Below are 20,612 nucleotides of genomic sequence, written 5' to 3' on the forward strand. Positions count from 1 at the left end.
TCAGGAAAGAACATAGAGGGCCAGAGCGTTGTCTGAAAGGCCTATTCAGCAATGTTACCATCTAACCTGAGTGTGAGAAGACAATGTTGTTCCCATGTCTGGTGTGGGATAATTGGGGAATGTTGCAGTCTGCAACATGAGGACAGAGAAAAACAATGGACCCCTGATGATGTGTACAGAGGGGTGTTGCCCAGCGACTTGGGTGTGTTATAACTTAGTGTTCACACCATTTGCGTTCAGATCTATTTTCAGATTTCTTTCAGAACCTTTCCAGACCCTATAGCTTACTTCCTTTTGGACTTTGTGAGATTCAGAGCTCTATGCTTCCCCTTAATTCTCTCCTAAGTGTGCCTTAGGATAACACTTTATTACTAGACCCAAGAAGACCCTTGACCAAACTTCTGAAATGCTGACACTTTCCTACTTAACTTTACCTGCCTTGTTCTATATTTCCTTTATGAAATTTCCCTGATTTTTAGGATTCTTTAGATTCATTGAACCATCCTTTTAGCTTGGTCTCTAATTTAGGAAATCTAGATTACTAAAGTATAGATGAGAGAATTTGAGACTTTTCTCTGAACATCAAGTTCCTGTGTTAATCTTTTGTATTGCTCTGACTGAACTGCTTGTTTGCCTAATTTTAGTCCTCCTCAATTTCTTCCAGAGGATGGGCTTTCCTGATGTTATTTTGTACCTTTATAGCATGGTGTTAACTTGTAATAAACTTTTTTAACCAAAGTTACCGATTCCTGGTCCTCACTGTGTAGCCAAATGGGTTACACTGTTAATTGAATTTGATTTGTGAAACTGTCCTCACCTTTCAGTGCGGATAAGAAAGGTCCATTGGAGGACAAATAGTAAGAGGGTAGGCCCAGAAAACACTGGATCAATCGTTAAAGCTTCTGCAGCTTCTCCTATTTTATGGTGTAGCAAAGCTTCACACTGCCAAACTAGTAATCTGTTGTTTATTCTGAATGCTGGGAGGTGAGATGAATATCAAACAATTTACGCTTTCTAAGCACAGCTTCAAAGTCCACATAGCTTTCTCCATCATCTGCAATATCTAGGCCGTCTTTATGATTTGACATGACATCTCAAGCTGATCTTGTACCACCCGAGGCAGAGTTGACCACAGTTCTTGAGAGGGCTGGATCACATCTCCGCTTGACCTCAACAAGTCAGACCATTTTCACAGGCATTTGCATAGTATACAATTATTATTTCTATTTGAATCAGATCATCTCTCATTTTACTATGCCTACATGGAAGTTTATCACACTTATCTTTGCTCTCTCTATTCTCCTGAACAGGAGCCTGGTGCTTGGCCCGCCGACAAAAATAAACAGCAGATTAGGAACTTTAACAGTTTATGTGGATGTCAATCTAAACCTGACTTTGGGTAGAAACCTTGTGGAAGGAGCTTTTAACATATCAGTAAGGCCTCAGACTGGTAAGAAATATCTCATAAAGTAAGCCTCTTTCCTCCTCTGGGATTGAGAGGCTGCACACCTTAAATTCACCATGCAGCAGAGGAGCAAAAAAACTTGATTAAAGACTCACAAAATTATATCAGACTAGCAACCATCTTTTCTACTGAGGTACATCAAAACGAGTAGCAGCATCTTACCTCGATCTTCTGAGGACACTGGAGACCTGGAAAAAACAGATGACAGGCTTAATACATGGCAAAACGAGAAGGAGACCACTGTGCACAAGCATAACATGGGGTGTGAGGAAGTCTCACCATCCAGAAGGCTGTTGAAGACCTCACTATTGATTGCACTAGCATAAAGATATCATTACAAAGGAATATTTGGAGCACAGCCTGCGAGTCGTGAGATGTGCAAGGTAGCCCCGGGCAGTGGTGAGGACATATAAGCACTTACTGCAAGACATGATGTATGAGCGGCTGTGGGTATTAGTATGGGTCCGCTGTGTGCAGGATATATGTGGCAGTTGTGTGCATGATTTAACTGGTACGGCTAGAAGGTGTGCAAGGACACTGATGGCATGGGATAGTGGTGAAGTAACAGAGAGCGTGAAATATAAATTATGTACGGCCACTAGACTGTCGCAGGGTATAGTATGAGGTGAATGGATCCTGTGCAGGCAATGGTGGTGCAGATGGAGAACAGTCACCAGCAAATGTAAGGGGTGGTCCAGAATGTTTGCTGTTGAGTGTGTGTTGACATGTTTGCTGTGGGAGAGTTACAGCACTGCTTACTGTGCATGAAACTTTTGCTAATTTTGAGGAATGCTAAAGATTGGGAAGGATGGGGAAAACCTTCACAGAGATTGTGGGCAAGTGGGTAAATGCGCACTGAGAGTATAGAAGCATCATTGACTTCACTTCATAAATGGCTTCAGCTCAGCCGTTCAAAGCTTGTTAATGGATACAGTAAGAGCAGAGGTGAGTAGAGTGTGGGCCTCTCAGAGAGGTTGGAGTCTAACTCTGCAGAGTAGTGCTGCCATTATTCTTAGAGTTGGGGCCTGGTCCTATGATTATCTTCCCAAAAATTGGATTAATACCAGGCAGAACGAGAGTTCAGACCCAGGAACAAGATCATTAAGTCTGGGTTTTGACAGCACAGTGCCCAAAAAATCTATGCGAATAATACACACACACACACACAATGGGCTCTGGGTCCACTTCTTTCAAACTTTATCTTTCATCGATGAGCCTCTTTCAGTCATTCGCTTGAGATTTTGTTAATCAGGTCTTGGCTGAGGCCAGAGGAATAATCTTCTTTTGCCTAATGCTAAGGGCTGTTTGGCTGTATCCTTTAAAGTCCACTTCAGTGCTTTCATAGAACTTCATGAGGAACTGCTTTACATCTAGTGCCCTTCCTTTCCACTCCTGTTGGCTCCCTCTTATGTGTCTCACTCTAAAGCAGGGTTCACCAAAGTCGGTCCTGACTTTTAGCATATCCCCATTTACATAAATGTAGCTAAATTAAAAATCTCTCATGGATCCGGCCCTCCAGGACCGACTTTGGAGAACCCTGCTCTAAAGTGCTATTGCTGCATGTGTTAGTACATTAAACGTCTACCAAAGCTGTGCTTTGCCAAAGCTTATTTTTGTATTGAAGCAAGCAGAGCTTAAAGACAGAAACACATTTAATACACATGTGCTTGCTGGTTACATAGGAAGACAAAATTATGTTTACATTTTTTAAGTGCTGACTTTGAATGCAGAAATGGAAGCATCACCTGTTGAAGACAGTGTAGGTAGGGGTGCTGATTATGAAGGATATTCTATAGAAATGCCTGCTGTGGAAATGGTGTGTGTATATGCAGCAGTGACTGCAACGGAAAAACAGTGTGTAGGAGAACAGCTTGAGAGTGTCATAAAACACTGGGTGTGTGGGCACCACAGGAGCACCAGCTGTGGGTGGTACTCTGCATGAGTGTTGGCTGTGAGTAATAATGTTTATTCGCTTTGTTTGTGGGTGACTGTGTAGAAGCACACAGTGCGGGTGTTAATATGTAGGAGATCTGACTGCTGGTGATGGTGCCATAAATGCTGATTGTGGGTTGCAGTGTCCAGGAGTGCCCAATGTACGTGACAGTGCGTAAGAGAGCAGACTCTGGGTGATAATGTGTATGAGTGCAAGCTGTGGCTAACGGTGTGTAGGAGCACTAAGGGGCATATTTACGAGGAAGTGACAGAGCGTGGCGTTAGCGCCCTTGGCTTAACGCCGCACTCCGCCACTTCTGGAACACAGGACTCCACCATATTTATAACAATATGGTGCAGCCCTGTGCTTCACCCTGCGCTGGCGCTAAATTTAGCTACCTAGCCCCAACCCAGGCACCCTTGCAACATAGTGCAAGGGTGTCTGCGTTGTAGGGGAAAATTGTTTATGTGCAGGAAGGTGTCCCTTCCTGCACATAAACACCTTTAAATGACGTTTTGTAACTTCTATGTGTACTGCTTAGTGCAGCACACATGGAAGTTGTAAAACGTGATTTTTTTAAACGATTATTAATGTGCAAGAAGGGACACCTTCCTGCACATAAACAATCAATGGCATTTTGCTGTTCATTTCTCCTCGTTTCGCCAGGGTAAGACCAGGTTTTCAATGTAACAAACTGGCTCTATATATACTGCACCAAAGTGAGGTACAGTGTGTATAGAGTCCAAGGGTCTCCAGAGGTTTGGCAGAGGTTAAAGTTAGATAGAACCTTACTCTCTAAAGTGGTAGCTTGGTTGAGCAGTAAGGCAGTATCAGAGGACAGTGTTAAGCATTTGATGTACACACTCAGTCAGCAAATGAATTCACACACTCAAGACCTGAACTCTAGGCCAATTGTTTTATTTTATTTCTAGAACCAAGCAAGCCTGACACAGGTAAGCATAAAAATACTTTGCAGTAGTAGATTACTTGTATGAACACAGTTCAAAATTGCAGTATAACTTGTACTGATATTGGTTACAGTTTAAGTAAGCAGTTTGCAACACTTAGCAGGTATAGTACATTTGAATGAACGGGCTTTTGAAGATAAATGCAATTAATTACTTTTCAGATTACTTTTGCTAACACAGAGCTGGATCCTAGATTCAGCACTGGGACATTTTCTGAAAACAGTTGAGTAAATTCGTTTTAGTTAGCGGTACGATTTTAAAGAATATTATTGTATTTCAAAAGTTGACACTTAAAAACTTTTTCACATAGAATCACCAATGTTATCCTATGGGAGGAAATTCACTTAGCACGTAAGTTACTTTAACAATACGTTTCTTACTCAGTGCTGGATACCTAGATTCAGCAATGGGACATCTGAAAACAGTCGAGAAAATGTGTTTTGGTTAATCAGGTGATTTTTAAGGAATATTCTCAGTTTTCAAAAGTCGACACTTAGAACTTTGTGGGAGAAAAAGTTTCAATGTTATACTTTGAAGAAAAATAGGTTATCAGTTTCCAGGTAGGTAATAGGTCTTTGGAGTTAGGGTCCTGGAGTAAGACTCCGGGGTCTCCCAGGGTCAGTGAGGCACTGTTGTTGCACCCTCAGCGGTACTTGGGCGGCCGGGTGCAGAGTGTTGAGGCCCGATGTTATCCTATGGAGGATAGGGGGACTCCGGTTGGTGGCTGCTGGCAAGCAGGCCACGGGGTTGTGGGAGCAAAGCTCCTAGGGTTAAGCTCAGGGCAAGTTGGGGACCAAGTTACCACAAAAGGAGCACCCTCAGCGGCACTAGGGCGGCCGGGTGCAGGGTGCTGTTTTGAGGTCAGGTGCCCTGTTGATGTCAATGGAGATTCTCCGGGACAAAGAAACACTGCAGGCTCGGGGACGAGGATCTTCCAGGTGCGACCACCACTTCGAGGGGTAAGTAGGGATGTAGAGGGTTGATTAGGCACCGCTGGGTTGGGCACACAAGGCCGTGGGGCATTGAGTGCGGGGGTGCCTTGGGACATCTGATTTTCTTACCCGCTCTGGTCGTGGTAGGGGGGGTCCTCTGGATTGAGGCTGCAGGTGTCGTCTGGAGGCTTGAGGCAGGTCAGGGGTCGCCGGATCTTGGGTCAGGATCGACCTCCTCGTGGTATTTTTCCACTCGAGCTCGGGCCGGGTTCGGCGGGTGCAGAGTGGGCTGGATTCGTGGCTCCTGGCTTGCACCAGCAGCTGCAGTTCAAATACGTCCGGTGTTCACTGGAGAAACAGCTTGGAAAGTGAAGGCAGGCAGGTCCTCCGGGGTTTTTGAGGTTGCTGTCCGCTGGACACGCCAGGGTTTTGCAGGAGCAGGTTCGAGGGGCTGGGGCCAAGTCAGTGGGCGTCGTCCTCTTGTTAGCTCTGCATGGCTTCTCGTCCTTCTTCTTCTCTTCTTTTTCCTGTGGTTGCTGGACCAGGTTTTCCCTGGTCTTAATTTTAGCGCTGCTCCATATTTACGCAACCCTTGTAAATATTGGCCAGCATAAAAATCAATGGGTGCTACAGTGGAACGCCCACACCAACACCCATTGCCCTCCCCTTTCAAGCGTGAAAGGGTGCCTAATTTACATGGCGGTGCTGCCTTGTAAATAAGGCGAAGCCCCTATCGCCACCACGTCAATAAAAGTGACGTTGTGGTGGCGATAGGGGCTTTTAAATATGCCCTAAGTGTGGCTGCCAGCTGTAGTGGAAGAGATTGAGGGTGCCAGTGTGTGGAAGAGCAGATTGTGAGTCACTATGCAACTAAGTAGGAGCAGAGACTATGGGTGACTGGGCAAGATTGCAAACTGCGGTTGACAATGTGTAGGACAGCAGACTGTGGGTGAGCACGCAAGAGCACGCAAGAGTACAGTTGGTGGGTGGTAGCACGTATTAGCACAGGCTTCAGGCAACAGTGTGTAAAGCCAGTAGTGCAGAGTGGGGCATGTGATACAATAGTTGTGAAGAACGGTGTTGAGGTTCACGCTAGAGGGAGGCGTGTGTAACATGTCTTTGGGACACAATATTGAAAAGTTGCAACTAAGTATTTGATGGCCTTGAGACTTCAAAATTTGAGGCAAGCCTTAGGGAAACCTGGGTTCACAGATGTAGAGAGCAGGTCCAGTCCTTCTCACTCCCAGGCAAGAAGCAGGCCAACACAGTAAAGCAGGTAGCCGAGTGGCAGTCCCTCCTGCAGCACAGCAATCAGCAGGCCAACGCAGCCAAGCGGTTAGCAAAGTGGAATTTCCTCCTACAGCAGAGCAGCTCATCTGCCCGGCAGAATGTTCTTAGATCCAGAAGTGTTCTGAATTCATTGTGTCAGGTGTCCAGTACCTATATCCAGTTTGGCCTTTGAAGTAGGGAGAATTCAAAGAGATGTTTTGAACTGCACAAGGCCGTGCTGCCTTTCCTGTCCTGGCCCCAGACTCACTATATGGGTATTTGCAACCATGTTTGTGGCGACAGGCACAGCCCTATTCAAGTGCAAGTGTCAGCTCCTTCCTCTTATCCTGGTTTAGAATGACCCATCAACATGCAGATGGCTGCTCAGTCATACCTGCTCTGCCTTTGTGTGTGGATGTCTAGAGGGAATGCAGGAAGCCAGCTGTCACCTATCCCAGATGCGCAATCCAGGGACAGGCAGAAGTCACCAAATGGTTTAAATAAGAAAAAGCCAACTTTCTAAAAGTGGCATTTTCAGAACTGCAATTTTCAAACCAACTTTACCATATATTGTATTTTTAAATTGTGAGTCCAGAGACACTACATTTTATTTTCCTATCTTGTCCCAATGGGAAAATACACTTATAAAATTGTATAAGTCCAACCTTTTTAAATACACTGCATCCTGCCCTTGGGCTGCCTAGGGCCTACCTTAGGTGTGACCTATATGTATTAAAAGTGAAGGTTTGGGCCTGGCAAGAGGGTTAACTTGCCAGGCCGACATGGCAGTTTAAACTGCACACACAGGCTCTGCAGTGGCAGGCCTGAGCCATGTTTAAAGTGCTGTATAAGTGGGTGGCACATTGAGTGCTGCAAGCCCACAAGTAGCATATTTACAAGCCATGGGCACATGGAGTGCACTTTAATAGTGACTTATAGGTAAACTAAATATGCACTTGTGGATAAGACAACTTTAACATGTTTAGAGTACAGAGCACATTCACTTTAGCACTGGTTAACTGTGGTAAAGTACCCAGAACCCTACAGCCAGGAAAAATGAATCGAGCAAAACAAATCAGAAGGCCAAAAGTTAGAGGAAACCACACCAAGGATGCCAAGTCTAACATATATGTGGATTAAAGAATTGTAAGACGATAGGTAAACAAGCACATGTTTTTGATGAACATTTCATGCTTTCAACCTGAAGCAAATACATAGAATAATAGAATACTGTATATTTATATATATATATATATATATATATATATATATATATATATATATATATATATATATATATATATATATATATATATATATATATATATATATATATTTGTTTTCTTTTTTCAACAATGTGCTTCCAGCCGGAGCGCGCAGCAGCGGGTGCAGGCGTTGGGCCGAACCAGTGGCCAAGGTTGGAGTTTTGGAAACAAAGGACGCCGCCCTCTGGAGTATTGTGCTGTATCTGTTTTAATTAGAATACAGAGCCAGTCTGTCACACCGACGCGTTTCGGCCAACCAGGCCTTTTTCACGGTAAGGGTCACTACTTTCATCTCTGTATTTATGTCATTTCCTTTGAGTTCGACTCCCATACACTTCTGGGAGTTGTAGTTAAATTAAAAATTACAACAACAAAAAATGCTCAATCCCCATTTGACAGACTGAATACATGTGGCTTTTAACTTTTTAGACGTAACCCAAACTAGGTATTCAAAGTGAGAATGACATTAAAAGTGTACAAAAATATACTTCCTTAGTAGCCATTGTTATTATGTCATTTCCTTGTTTTTCTAGACAATTTTTAATATATATACATATATTTATCTCTTCCACACGTATCAGGATACCAGGCTAGGAAACCCACGAGCCCACTCGATCAGGTTTGTAAAGTTTTATTTTCAATTGACAAAGTAACACGTTTCGACTACGTCTGTGGTCTTGGTCACCTATATACATATCATATATACAATGAAAACTGTGAGTCAAGTGCTGTATTGAACCTCAACGCTACTACACAATGAATACTCAATCGAGTCAAAATGCTGACGTGTATAGATCACTAAATGTATATATACATGAATAGGATTCCCATCACCCACTTGAAGTGGCTCGCTTCATCATCTGGGAACCCGGAACTCAACCAGAGAGCCATCCTCTACCAGATAAATGTAGATACTTGTTCAATGTGTGTCCCAGATGCATATAACAGTATGATATTTGTACTGAAGAAAACAACATTAAAAATGATACAGGGTGATGTATGCAGTGCAAGTGATAAAGTGCTGATTAAAATTGGCTAACAAGGCACAGGAGAATTTTTATTAAAGTGCTACCTTGATGCCAAAAGATAAAAACAGTGCTATAAGACAACTATAAGTCTGTCACGTCTGTATATATACATTTAGTGATATATACACGTCAGCATTTTGACTCGATTGAGTATTCATTGTGTAGTAGCGTTGAGGTTCAATACAGCACTTGACTCACAGTTTTCATTGTATATATGATATGTTGATTTGGGGATTGTAAACTGTTCAAGTCTTTAAACTATATCCCTTAGACCCCCACTATTTTTTAGATATCCTATTATTGTCACCTATATACATATACATATACATATAAGAGAGAGAGCATCGAGGAAAGTGGCCATTCTGTTGTGTACAATATATTTGTTTATCTAGGGGGCGCAGAACCATTCTATGATGGCCACCACTTTAATCAGGCAATACCATTCCTGTTCTCATCTCTCAGCCACAAATCAAGATGTGGATTGGGAGAGGGGTTCTCAGCCGGAGGAGCGGCGAGACAGATTTTCAGCTTGCACCAGTATCTTTCAAGAATAAGCAAGCTACGGGAATGCAAGGCATATAGAGAAGGCGGCTTTCAACATTTACTCAACACAAGTAGAAGAAAAAGTGCGGGACTAATCAGCCAGGAAGAATACAGATTCCTAAAGAATGATATTCCAATCATGCCTGTTATTTATTTTATCCCAAAGGTGCATAAAGGCCTTTGGAAACCCCCGGGAAGGCCGATAATTTCTGAAAAACAGAGCTTGCTTGAGAATGTGTCTGTTTAGATTGATTTCTTCCTACAAAAACATGTTAGAGCCCTACCCTCTTTTATACAGGACAGCACCTACTTTTTAAAACAAGTTCATAATTTCCAGTGGCAGGATGACTACCTGCTAATGACATTGGATGTATCCAACCTGTATACATCAATATATCACTAAGATGGTATCAGGGCGTTGGAACTTCTTCTGGGCACCAGAGCTAAAGAATTCTACCAGCATAACAAAATGCTTATTAGCCTGACAAAATTTTGCTTAGAGAATAATTTCTTTTAGTTCCCATAGCAAGTCTACCAACAGACAAGAGGGGTAGCAATGGGGGCAAGCTTCTCGCCGAGCTATGCCTACCTCCACATGGGATGGTGGGAGGAAATGATTTTAAACACTATGTATTCAGGCACTCTGGCAGATCACGTGATCAAGTGGACAAGGTACATTGACGACCTTTTTGTGATTTTGAGGGGAAGTAGACAGAGTACAGTTGACTTTGTGACTAGTATCAATAGCAATGATATCAACTTGCATTTCACACATAATATCAGTGACAGTTCAGTCTGTTTTCTAGACGTAGAGGTCTTGCCAACGGTTATCTTCAAACCAAATTGCACCGCAAAACGACTGCAAGAAACACCATCTTACATGCAACAAGTTTCCATCCTAGACATACCATACATAGCATCCCGTATGGGGAAAGGCTTAGGATACGTAGAATTTGCAGTAGTGAGAGTGACATAATGAAGGCCCAGGAGGAACGCAAACTACGCTTCCTAGCCAGAGGCTATTCGGAGCGCAGTGTCAACATGGCAATAAAACAAACCAGGGATTTAGCTAGAGATGACCTGCTGTTCAGACACAATAAGGGCAAGCACGCCAACAAAGCAATGCCAGAAGCCAGTAATCCTCGGCTTTTATCCTAACATATAATAAGCAGAGAGATAGTCTATGCAGGATCATAAAGAAAAACTGGCACTTAATGTTGAGTGAGCCCGTGGTAGGGGATAAACTTCCACAGAGACCGACTATAACATTCAAGAAGGCCCCATCCACAAGTGACTTCCTGGTAAGCAGTAGCCCAGAAAAAAGATCAGGCTCCAGCTGGTTGGTGAGTCCGAAAGGGGTTATAAAATGCTCCTCCTGCAGGGCCTAGAAGCTCCTTACATGTAAAACCGAGTTTGCCATCTATGTGTTGGAATGCTCTTGTGGACTGCGGTACGTGGGCAGCACGAAACTGCAGGTCCACAAGAGGATTCTCCAGCACTTCGGGGCCATAAGAAATTTGGATGCAACCTATCTGGTGGCCCGCCACTTCAGAGAAGTCCACGGCAATGACTTGGAGCAATTAAAGTTCTATGTCGTGGGCTCGGTCCCGCAACTAAGACGAGGTGGCAATAGAGAGGCAATCCTTAGGAAGCTGGAAACTAGGTACATTTTGGAGCTAGACAGCAAAAGCCCACAAGGACTCAATAAAACAGAGGACCTGTATACTTGGCTGTAACAGTGCCTAGTCAAGAGGTTAGATCCGCATTGTCAGTAACAAACTCAAAACGACATATATGCATTCATGCGCATACTGTCAACAATACTGCACTCCTTAATCCCTGTACATAACCTTCCTTTTTCAATTCTCTATCAGAATAGTATTTAAGCAAGTGGCACTTTTTGGCACTTAGACACTTTATTTGCGACGCTATACTCTTATGAGTATTGCTATACGCAAATTAGCACTTTATCACCTTTGCACGTTTTACTAAAGGATGCACTCTACAGTCATGACAGCGGAACAAAAGCCCACTTGGGCAGCATTGATTTTGCACATTGTTTGGGGTCTGGATTTTTAAGTTGAACATTTTCATGACAGCATCAGCGCACACAAATTAGAATCCAAGGGGACAAATATCATGCATTTACTATACCGCAAGTGTGTAGCATTGGGCTATTTTAAGTTTTTTTTTTTTAAATTACTTAACAATGTGTGGTATATTTATTGTATTTATACAGACAATCAGCATATTTATTAAGCACATGGTTAACAATTTTCTGTCCAGATTTAAAAATGTGTTATTTGGCTGCTATGTTGTTCTGTGGTCTGTTTCCCATATCGGTTATGCACTTAGCACTTTAAATTTGGGGAGGGCTCAGAGGCGCGTCATGTGATCAAGGCCTGCAAAGGCCGAAATGCGTCATGGCGGCACAGCGCACTAACAAATAAAGAAAAAATTGCACAAAGAAAGTGGAGTCCGTTCCTGCTTCTGGTTCAAATGTTCAGGGAATCGTAAAGAACAAAGGATTTGGTTTTGTACAATATATTTGTTTAGCTAGGAGGCGCAGAACCATTCTATGATGGTCACCACTTTAATCAGGCAATACCATTCCTGCTCTTATCTCTCAGCCACAAACCAAGCTGTGGATTGGGAGAGGGCTACTCAGCTGGAGGAGCGGCAAGACAGATTTTCAGCTTGCACCAGTATCTTTCAAGAATAAGCAAGCTACAGGGATGGAAGGTATATAGAGAAGGCTGCTTCCAACATATACTCAACACAAGTAAAAGAAGAAACACATGCTTACTTCAACTTGGATCAAAAAGATTGTAAATGTATTGTCATGTTTGTTCGGTCTACCTTTTGAACAAAGTCATTAGTTTTTTCAGTATTTATTGCAGCATTTGTTGCACAAAAAAATGTAATAATAACTGGCAAGGATTATAGTGGATTTGGGTGTATTTTATAAGAAACTTCAAGTACATATTTGTCACTCGAAGTGTGTTTCTTTTAGCAAGGGAAGCCTTCTTTCTAAGATGGCTTCTGCACTGACTAAATAGTACCTGCCACCTGTTGAAAACAATACAACCCATGCATTGCAATAAAAGCACTACGAAGTAGATGGAGCAATACACTTTAATGCCAATAAGATAATGGTGAGGCAGATATATTTCTCTGGGCTGCTCCAAGTTGTGACTGACACTGTTTCAAAGCAATGTCTAAAGGGGACTGATCCAAACCAAAACATGGCTGACGAGATCTGCCCAAAGTCTGTTAATTATTTCAAAACAAAAGGTCTTGGTTATGCAAGAAATAAACATGATTCATTTGAACAGGGCAAGCTTTGGGAGGTGCTGAGGTGTACATAAGAAGAGCTGGCAATGGGCAGTGCAGAAATGATGGGAGCAAGGATGATGTACAATGCAGTAGGGTGTGGGTGGTGGAGAAGTGGTTGGTTTGAGCATACCTTGTAGAGAGCAGATTGAAAGGGATGCAGAAGGTTTACTGCAAAAAAAAGTGTAAAAGCTCTGGACTTTTGTGTTCAGTAGTGAAATAATGACTAATGCAGGCTGTGAGGGGTGCAGAATTGCTGGTTTTGGAGATACGTCTCGCTGAGTGCGGACAGTGTATTTACTCATTGTAAAGGAAGACTATAGTACAAGTGGAGGGCAGTACAGAGACGCTTGCAGTGAGGATGGTGTATTGTGCACAGTATGGGTGGTGACGAGGTGTAGTGAGGATAGAGTGGGTTGGTCAGAAGTACTAGGAGCAAGGTTGGTGTATAGTGCAAGCTTAATGTGGTACAGATGTGCTTGTAGTGAGGATGGTGTGCGGTTCATAAAGTGGGTGGTGCAGTGAATTTGGTGTGTAGTGCAGGAAGTGCATGTTGCAGAAGTGCTCGTCGTGAAGATTGTAAACAATCCAGCTTTGGAAGGTGCACACGTGCTATTGGTGTTGGTGGTGTAAATGGGGCTTTAGTGAGGATAATGTGCAGTGCAAGCTATGGGTGGTGCAGAAGGGCTTGTAATGGTATGCTTTTTGTCACTGTCTGTAGTAGCGGGGACACCCAAGCCCTATCTTAGATGTGCTGATATTCCCCCAAAAACCTAGACACTGGTTGTGACAGAAAGACAGCTTATTTTTGCAGGAACCAGCTTGGTGATAAAGGGGGAAGAATAACTCATGAGGGCAGTGTAACTCATGAGGACAACAGTGTATGCACCCACCGTGCCCTTCTCAATCTGGATAGTGCACAGTTCAGCCAGGTGAAGGGAGCTTGCCAGGTAGTCACCAACAAGCTCATTTGCACTTACAGATGTAGGGTCTCGAAGCATATCCTTTGCTGGGCTCTAGTCAGGGACAGAGAATACTCCTAGGTGCTGTGCACATATTTCCAGGCTCTTTGGACTGGCTGAAGGCTTAAAAGCAGTCATGATAGTTGGAGAGCAGAACAGCCACAGGGTCTAGTCACCTCTGTGTTGAAGAAGCCGGTTCAAAGCCTGGCAGCTGGGCAGAAGCCATCAGTCAACCAGAGTCAGTGCATCTCTCACAGCTCAAAGATCCAACCATCATCTGGGGTCAGGCTTTCTAATCTGAAAAGGGCTTCTGCGAGATGTGCCCTTTGCCTTTTTTTTTTTTAGAAAAGACAACAGCGGCCACTGCCTACATACAACATCCAAGGGTCGGCTCTGGCAGGAAACCTTGGGGCAGATTTAGCATTCTATCACGCAGCGCAACACAGCACGCCACCTTGCTGCGCTGCATGGAATGGAAAGGGCGGGAATGCACTGTATTTACCATTATACACAACATTCCATGTCCTTTCCTAGTGTCTTGTGCCTGGGTTGTAGGCAGGATTGTTTTTGTGCAGAAAGGGGCACCTTCCTGCACAAAAACAAACCTCTGAGGCATTTTTCTCTGTCTATGTGTGCTGCACAGTAGAAAGAGGAAAAGATTAGATATTTCTCCTCGTTACTCCTCACCTGGGGAGACATTGACGCATTCCCAGGTCTATCACTAATGGTAAACCTGGGAATGCGCCAAAATCCATGGGTGGATGCATGGGAACACCCACACTCTACTTAGGGTATGCCTCCCTCCCTGCCGCAGAGTAATGCAAAGGAGTGATCTGTGCTGCCTTGCGTTACTCTAGATTTATCAAGCCATGCAGGGTCACACAAGGTGACCTTGCGTGGCTTGATAAATCTCACTTAGGGTTTGTCTCGCCCTAGCGTGCCCTTGCATGGTGCAAGGGCAATACAAAACCTTGATAAATCTGGCCCCAGGTGTATACCCTCAAGAAGGGTCCTGAAGACAAAGGAAGACGAGAGGAAGAAGGGAAGATCTGTTGTTTTGTAGGCAGCATCCATCCTTCACCTTGTAAATGTCATTCTCACAAATACATAGATGTATATGGAGAAAGGATGTGGCGTTCTGGCCACAGCTTCCGACTTTGGAACTGGAGAACCAGGGTCGAGTCTTGGCATCAGCTCAACACCATGTGATTCTGAGCAAATCGCTTAATCTCCCTGTGCCTAAAAAAGAGGAATGTTACCTTGTGTAATGTAACTGGTGCTCGTTCATGTAAAGTACTTCAAAACCTTTGGGCCGAGTTTGAGCTATATAAAATTACAAAAAAAACAAAACAAGGAAAGATGTTCACTACCAGCGAATAGTATCAGTCGTGACTGGCACATCTCTGTTGACCAAAAATTGTCCGCCTGGTACACAGGTTCAGATGTTTGCAATCAATGCACGAAAGAAAGAAGAAATGCAGTTTGTGGGTGGAGCGAAGTGACTGCAGTGAAGATGATGAGGATAGTGTAGAAGGCCCTTCAGTGAGGATGGTGAGTAGTGCTGGCTGTGGGTGGAGTACAAGTGCTGTCAGTGAGGATGGTGTGTAGTACAGACTCTTTTAGCAGCGACATACAATAAAATATAGGTGACTGCGTGGGATTCAGTGACATATAAACATTGGGAAAGACAGAGAATTGATTATGGAAAAAGAAACATTGCTTTTTAACATGTTCATTAAACTAAACATTGTTATTATTACTGACCATCATGCATAATGTAAAACTGCGATGGAAGATGCCTAGCCGACAGGCCCGCATCCTGAAGGATGTCAGGGATCTAAAAGGTTAAGGGATTCCTTTAGGCAGCCCAGCAGGGTCTCTAAAAGGCTATTAGCTGTAATGGGCTCCAGAGAGGCACTTACAGTAAGTACACAGCAACATAACCCTCATTGAGAACCTTAAACTGGTCCAGTTCTGAGAAACCAGACATGGTGAGCCAATGCGTGAAAAACAAACGGTGCATCTATGTGTATGCCCATGTATGTGTGTCTTGTGTGTTTTGTTGAGCTCGACGGGCAGCCAGGAAATTGCTTCAAAGTGTGCATAAAATGACATGTGGGTGGGGGGGAGGGGTGTAATGGAGGAACAATCAGTAAGAGGAGGCAGGTAGACCTGATTTTCTGACTGCAGCTACAAAATATATTCGGTTCTGCATTTACTGTTTCTCAAGGGTACCCGTACCTGACTTTTATCTTAAGGTGCACAAAAGTTCCTAGCACCCTGAAGCTGTTTTACATTGTGTATATTATCCTATCTTTAGGTACTCTCTTCTTACAATGTCCTGAGGAGGCCCACAATTACATGGGGCCGAAACGCGGCGACATTTTCTTTCAGCTGAGCCATCCAATCTTAAATCCTCAAAAAATACCAATCTGGACACACGTACGAAATAGGGGAAGGGATTGTCCTCTAAGTGATACCACTCAAAGGACTACCTCTTATGTGGACTGCCCATTAAATAAGGAGCGCAGCCACATTGCTCAAATCACCCGGAAGACTGAAACAAGTTTCTAGTTGTTACATTTATTTTGTTGTATGTAAAATTTCAGCGATTACTAATTTTTTCTTTTTAGGTTTACTTTGATGTCTTATGTTAGTTTTAAAGACAAACTCCAGGTACCAGTACCAACAGTGAAGAGTGTACACCACCAATGAGTGAAATAAACCCTGTATTTTGAAATCAGACATATACATTAGTGACAAATTTAAGTATTCATTGTGTTAATAACTAATGTATGATCCTTTCCGACACTATAGCATATTTATGTCTACTCGTATCATGCCCATTTATTGTGGGGTCGTTAGGGACACCACCTATATGTTGATATATGCAACTACAAAAGGAACATTATCTGTGAAGGAGAATCACCTATGAAGTATGACAACTGAGCACCGGCAGGAGGATATTGCAAGAAGCACTGACTGAGTGTGGACTGAAGAATATCGGGAAAAAGTACCAAACGTGGGATAGCACAAAGGAGCACTGGTTGTAGGATACTGCAAAGAGGCACCAACCGTGGGATAGGTAGCACAAAGGAGCACTGGCTGTGGTGTGCAGTGTAGGAGCAGCAACTGTAAATAAACAGTGACTGTAGTGTACGGTGTAGGAGCACCAAATGTGGGATATTGGAAACCCACCTATGGTCACTCCTCAGACAGCGGACAAACTTATATGGATTAGTGTTATCTGAGAGAGCACACAGACCAACCTGCCTTGCTAATGCTTCTTCTCTTTTACCATTGTATCCCTTGGATTACAGGTACCAGCACCACGACCCCTAAGAGGGACCCCTGTGGCATAGAATATGAAGAGACGCTGTATTGAGACAGGCGTTCATACAGTCATTATATGCCTCACTAAATGTGGTCTCTACATCCTGCGAGTCGGGGCCACATGCTTCTAGCTCTCGCTCGCTCCCTCACGTTATAACCAGTTAGCCAGTAGGGCCATCACTTGCCTTCACTAGTTTAACAGTTTGGGTGGATACCAGTTGTCTCTCCACCCCAATGATGTTACCTCTTTGGATTTTCCCCTTGTCCCGAGTTGGGACTGGTTGCCCGTAGCTCCCCAAACCCCCCAATCGCCCATCGGCGCAAATGAATATATCAAGAAACCATCCCCCCTAGTGGCATTGTCTTCGGTGGGGCCCCATTGCACTTCCCTTATGACCCACACTAATTTCATCACATGGAATGTGAGAGACATGCATATGCACCCTCGTCGTTATACCGTGTACTACTACCGGAAACGCCAATCTACACACATAGCGTTCCTGGAGGAAACGCACCTGACACTGATCGAGGCCCTCAAGCTCCAGTGGCGGTGGAGAGGACAAATGTTCACAACAGACTACTCCTCATTTGCGAGGTGGGTGCTGGTCTGGGTGAAGCCAGAGGTCCCCTTCAAGAGGGATGACATCATAGAAGATCCAAATGGCAGGTTTGTCCTACTGCACGGCCGCTAAGATGAGCGGCACCTCCTCTTAGGGACGGATTATGCCCCTAATACTGATCAGACCTATTTCCTACACACGTTGTCTAATAGACTGTTCAGCTGGAGCGGGATCCTGTGGCTCCTAGAGGGTGACTTTAACTCTGTCTTTGACACAGCACTGGACCGATCCTTCCCCCATGTCGCACACGCTGGCCTTATCCAATGCACAGGTACTCACTGACTGGCCATTACACTGGCAGCTTGCCGACATATGGTGAGTTCGCAAGCCTAACACACGTGTATACTTTTTCTATTCCTCACCACACAACTTGCATATCAGACTTGTCCGCTTTGTAGGTTCCACCAATCTGCTTCCCACTGTCCAGCACACAGATTATGTAGGCCGCACACACTCGGACTACAACCCACAATACTTGCAACAGATATGGAAAGACACTTTACCATCCATATCCACATGGTGACTGCAACCCGCCGCACTCGAGGAACCTCCCGTCCATGCATCCCTGGGTGCAGTCACGGCAGATTATTTTGAGTTCAATAACGACACTGCCACAGACAAATTGATAAAATGGGATGCCTTTAAAGTGACCGCCAGGAGACACTGCTTAGGGCAAATCTGGAATCCGCGAAACAACTGGATGGCGACATCACGCAATTTGAGAGCAAACGTCTCCAATTTGAAACACACTCCATTACCGACCAAACATACACCCAACGCTTGGCTGAAACACGCAGTGATCATACCTCTCTATTGGAGCGACTCAGGTGCCTAAACTGCACAGTGCACTCCTCACACACTCATGCAACATCTTACCGTACAGGGTGACTCCTAGGGTGGCTGAACCCATTCTCGAACTAAACATGCCTACAGGATACTCCCTTCACACTTAACACAAAATATATGCCGAACTCACAAGACACTGCACCTCACTCTACACGTGTGTCATGGATGTCAACCCAGCTCGCATGCAGGCCTTCTACTCCATGCTCCGCCTTCCCAACATTACATTCGAACAACGCGAGGAACTGGACGAACTGATAAAGCTATCAGAAGTCTGTGGACCGTTAAAACTCTAGCAACCAGCAAGTCTTCTTGCCCAGATGGCCTGCCAGCTGAGTATTATAAAGCCTATGCTCCTATGCTGGCACCCCACCTACTTACTCTCTATGAGACATCTCTCACATCACATATCCTGCCTTAATCACTTCATGAGCCCTTATTTGTCTTGTTACCTAAACCCAACAGGGACCAACGGCGCTAGGCTCCTACCGACCTTTAGTGCTTCTCAACACGGGCTACAAAATCTTAGCCAAGATCCTGGCTGACCCGCTGGCTCCCCTGGTGCCACTGCTGGTCCATTCGGACCAAAAAGGGTTAGTCCCAGCTTGCAATGCCTCATTGAATCTGCAGCGATTCTTCTGGGTCTCAAAGTACTCCGTGTACCTTAGGCCACACCCTGGATGCTTGAGAATGCCTTCGATTAGCTGGAATGGGGTTTACTATTTGACGCACTGCCTCGCTATGGGCCTCGCTTCCTCCGAATGACTAAATTGCTTTACACCGCACCACTGGCTAGAGTAAAAACAGGTTCATATATCTGACTTGCCTGACGGTAACCTAACAAGAGCGATGACTGGTCTCAGATCCCAAATGTCTTTCTGGGGCACCCTCCAATTATCTGTCAAGGGTCGGGTAGCCTTGTTCAAAATGGTAGTCTTATTCCGGTTACTCTATTTCTTCACTAACCTTTCCCTATATATCAAAACCCCCTACTTCTGATAGTTCGAAGGCACCATGCAGAGTACATATGGTAAAAGTCGCGGTGTAGGGTAGTGCTGGCAAAAATGTAGGGCCTGCAGTGCCGAATATGTAGTAATACTGCCTGGCCTCACAACTCCAGTGGGTGGCCAGTTGGTTGGCGAGAGAGCAGCTTTCTGACACTGCAACACCGTCCAAGGCTTAGACCCGCTCCGCGGTGCTCAGACTCAATCACTCATGTGCACGTAAGAAGCCAACGGAATATCTACTAATGGAGGTTGCATACAAATGCCACTGACGTATCCTGTATCTTTTTTTAATTCTTTAAAAATTATTTGTATATTACCCATTTTAATAATACAATACAAACAAAATCAAAAGATTATAAACATAGAAAAAAAAGACATATCCCCTTACAATAAAATAACAATGAAAAGATAAAGACATAATCAGCTTAAATATTCATGCCGATCAAGATTCTAATAATACTCAACCAAAACGACAATTCACAATAAGCAATCAAATCATACAATACTTGACTTTACAATACAAGTAATTCTCCGAAGAACAACAAGGTCATCCTTCCAATATCACCGCTGCTTAGCGGATGCATCACTCTTTTCAGTTTATGCATACAAGCACCAGGTAAGGCGGTTATGTCAATCGTGGCAGTGGGTTTTCCTCCACCAATGGAGGGGTTACTGTTTGTGTTAACGTTTGAGTCTCAATGTAAGTGGCATATAGGCTTCAAAAGTTCTTCAGGCGGGTTCTAGGGGGGAGGAGCTCACTGTATACTTCTGTTTGCGTGTTGCCTTTAAAGATATCTCTGGACCATTGTTTCAATGTGGGCGTGGCCTCTGGACCAATGTATCGCCAATACTCGCTTGGCAACCAATAGTGCCATGTCTACCAAGCGCTGAATTGGTTTCTGTAGTGTTTTTTTAATATACCAGAAGTGCCAGCAGCGGGTCCGGACTGAGGTCTACCTGTGTTATTGTCTGAAGTTCTGCAAATATCTGTATCCAGTAGTTCGCTATAGGTGGGCAGAGCCATGCTAGGTGCAAAAAATCAGCCTCAGGGGCTCCGCAGCGGTCACAGTTAGGCACATCACGGAGCCCGTATTTGTGAAGGCGTATTGGC

At 44.2% G+C, this 20,612-nt stretch overlaps 1 protein-coding gene across 6 annotated transcripts in view; it reads right to left on the reverse strand.

The window, feature by feature from the left end:
* The window catches only part of DGKI (diacylglycerol kinase iota), a 1,070,690-nt gene that overhangs the window by 105,294 nt on the left and 944,784 nt on the right, over positions 1 to 20,612 (reverse strand). For all 6 annotated transcript variants that reach the window (XM_085652009.1, XM_085652006.1, XM_085652004.1 and 3 more), the window contains one exon: positions 1,628 to 1,653. In XM_085652009.1, the coding sequence (XP_085508135.1) occupies positions 1,628 to 1,653 (26 nt within the window). The remainder of the gene's footprint in view (positions 1 to 1,627; positions 1,654 to 20,612) is intronic.

Source organism: Triturus cristatus, chromosome 4_1 (genome assembly GCF_964204655.1).
Source record: "Triturus cristatus chromosome 4_1, aTriCri1.1, whole genome shotgun sequence".
In the NCBI taxonomy this organism is placed as follows: domain Eukaryota; kingdom Metazoa; phylum Chordata; class Amphibia; order Caudata; family Salamandridae; genus Triturus; species Triturus cristatus.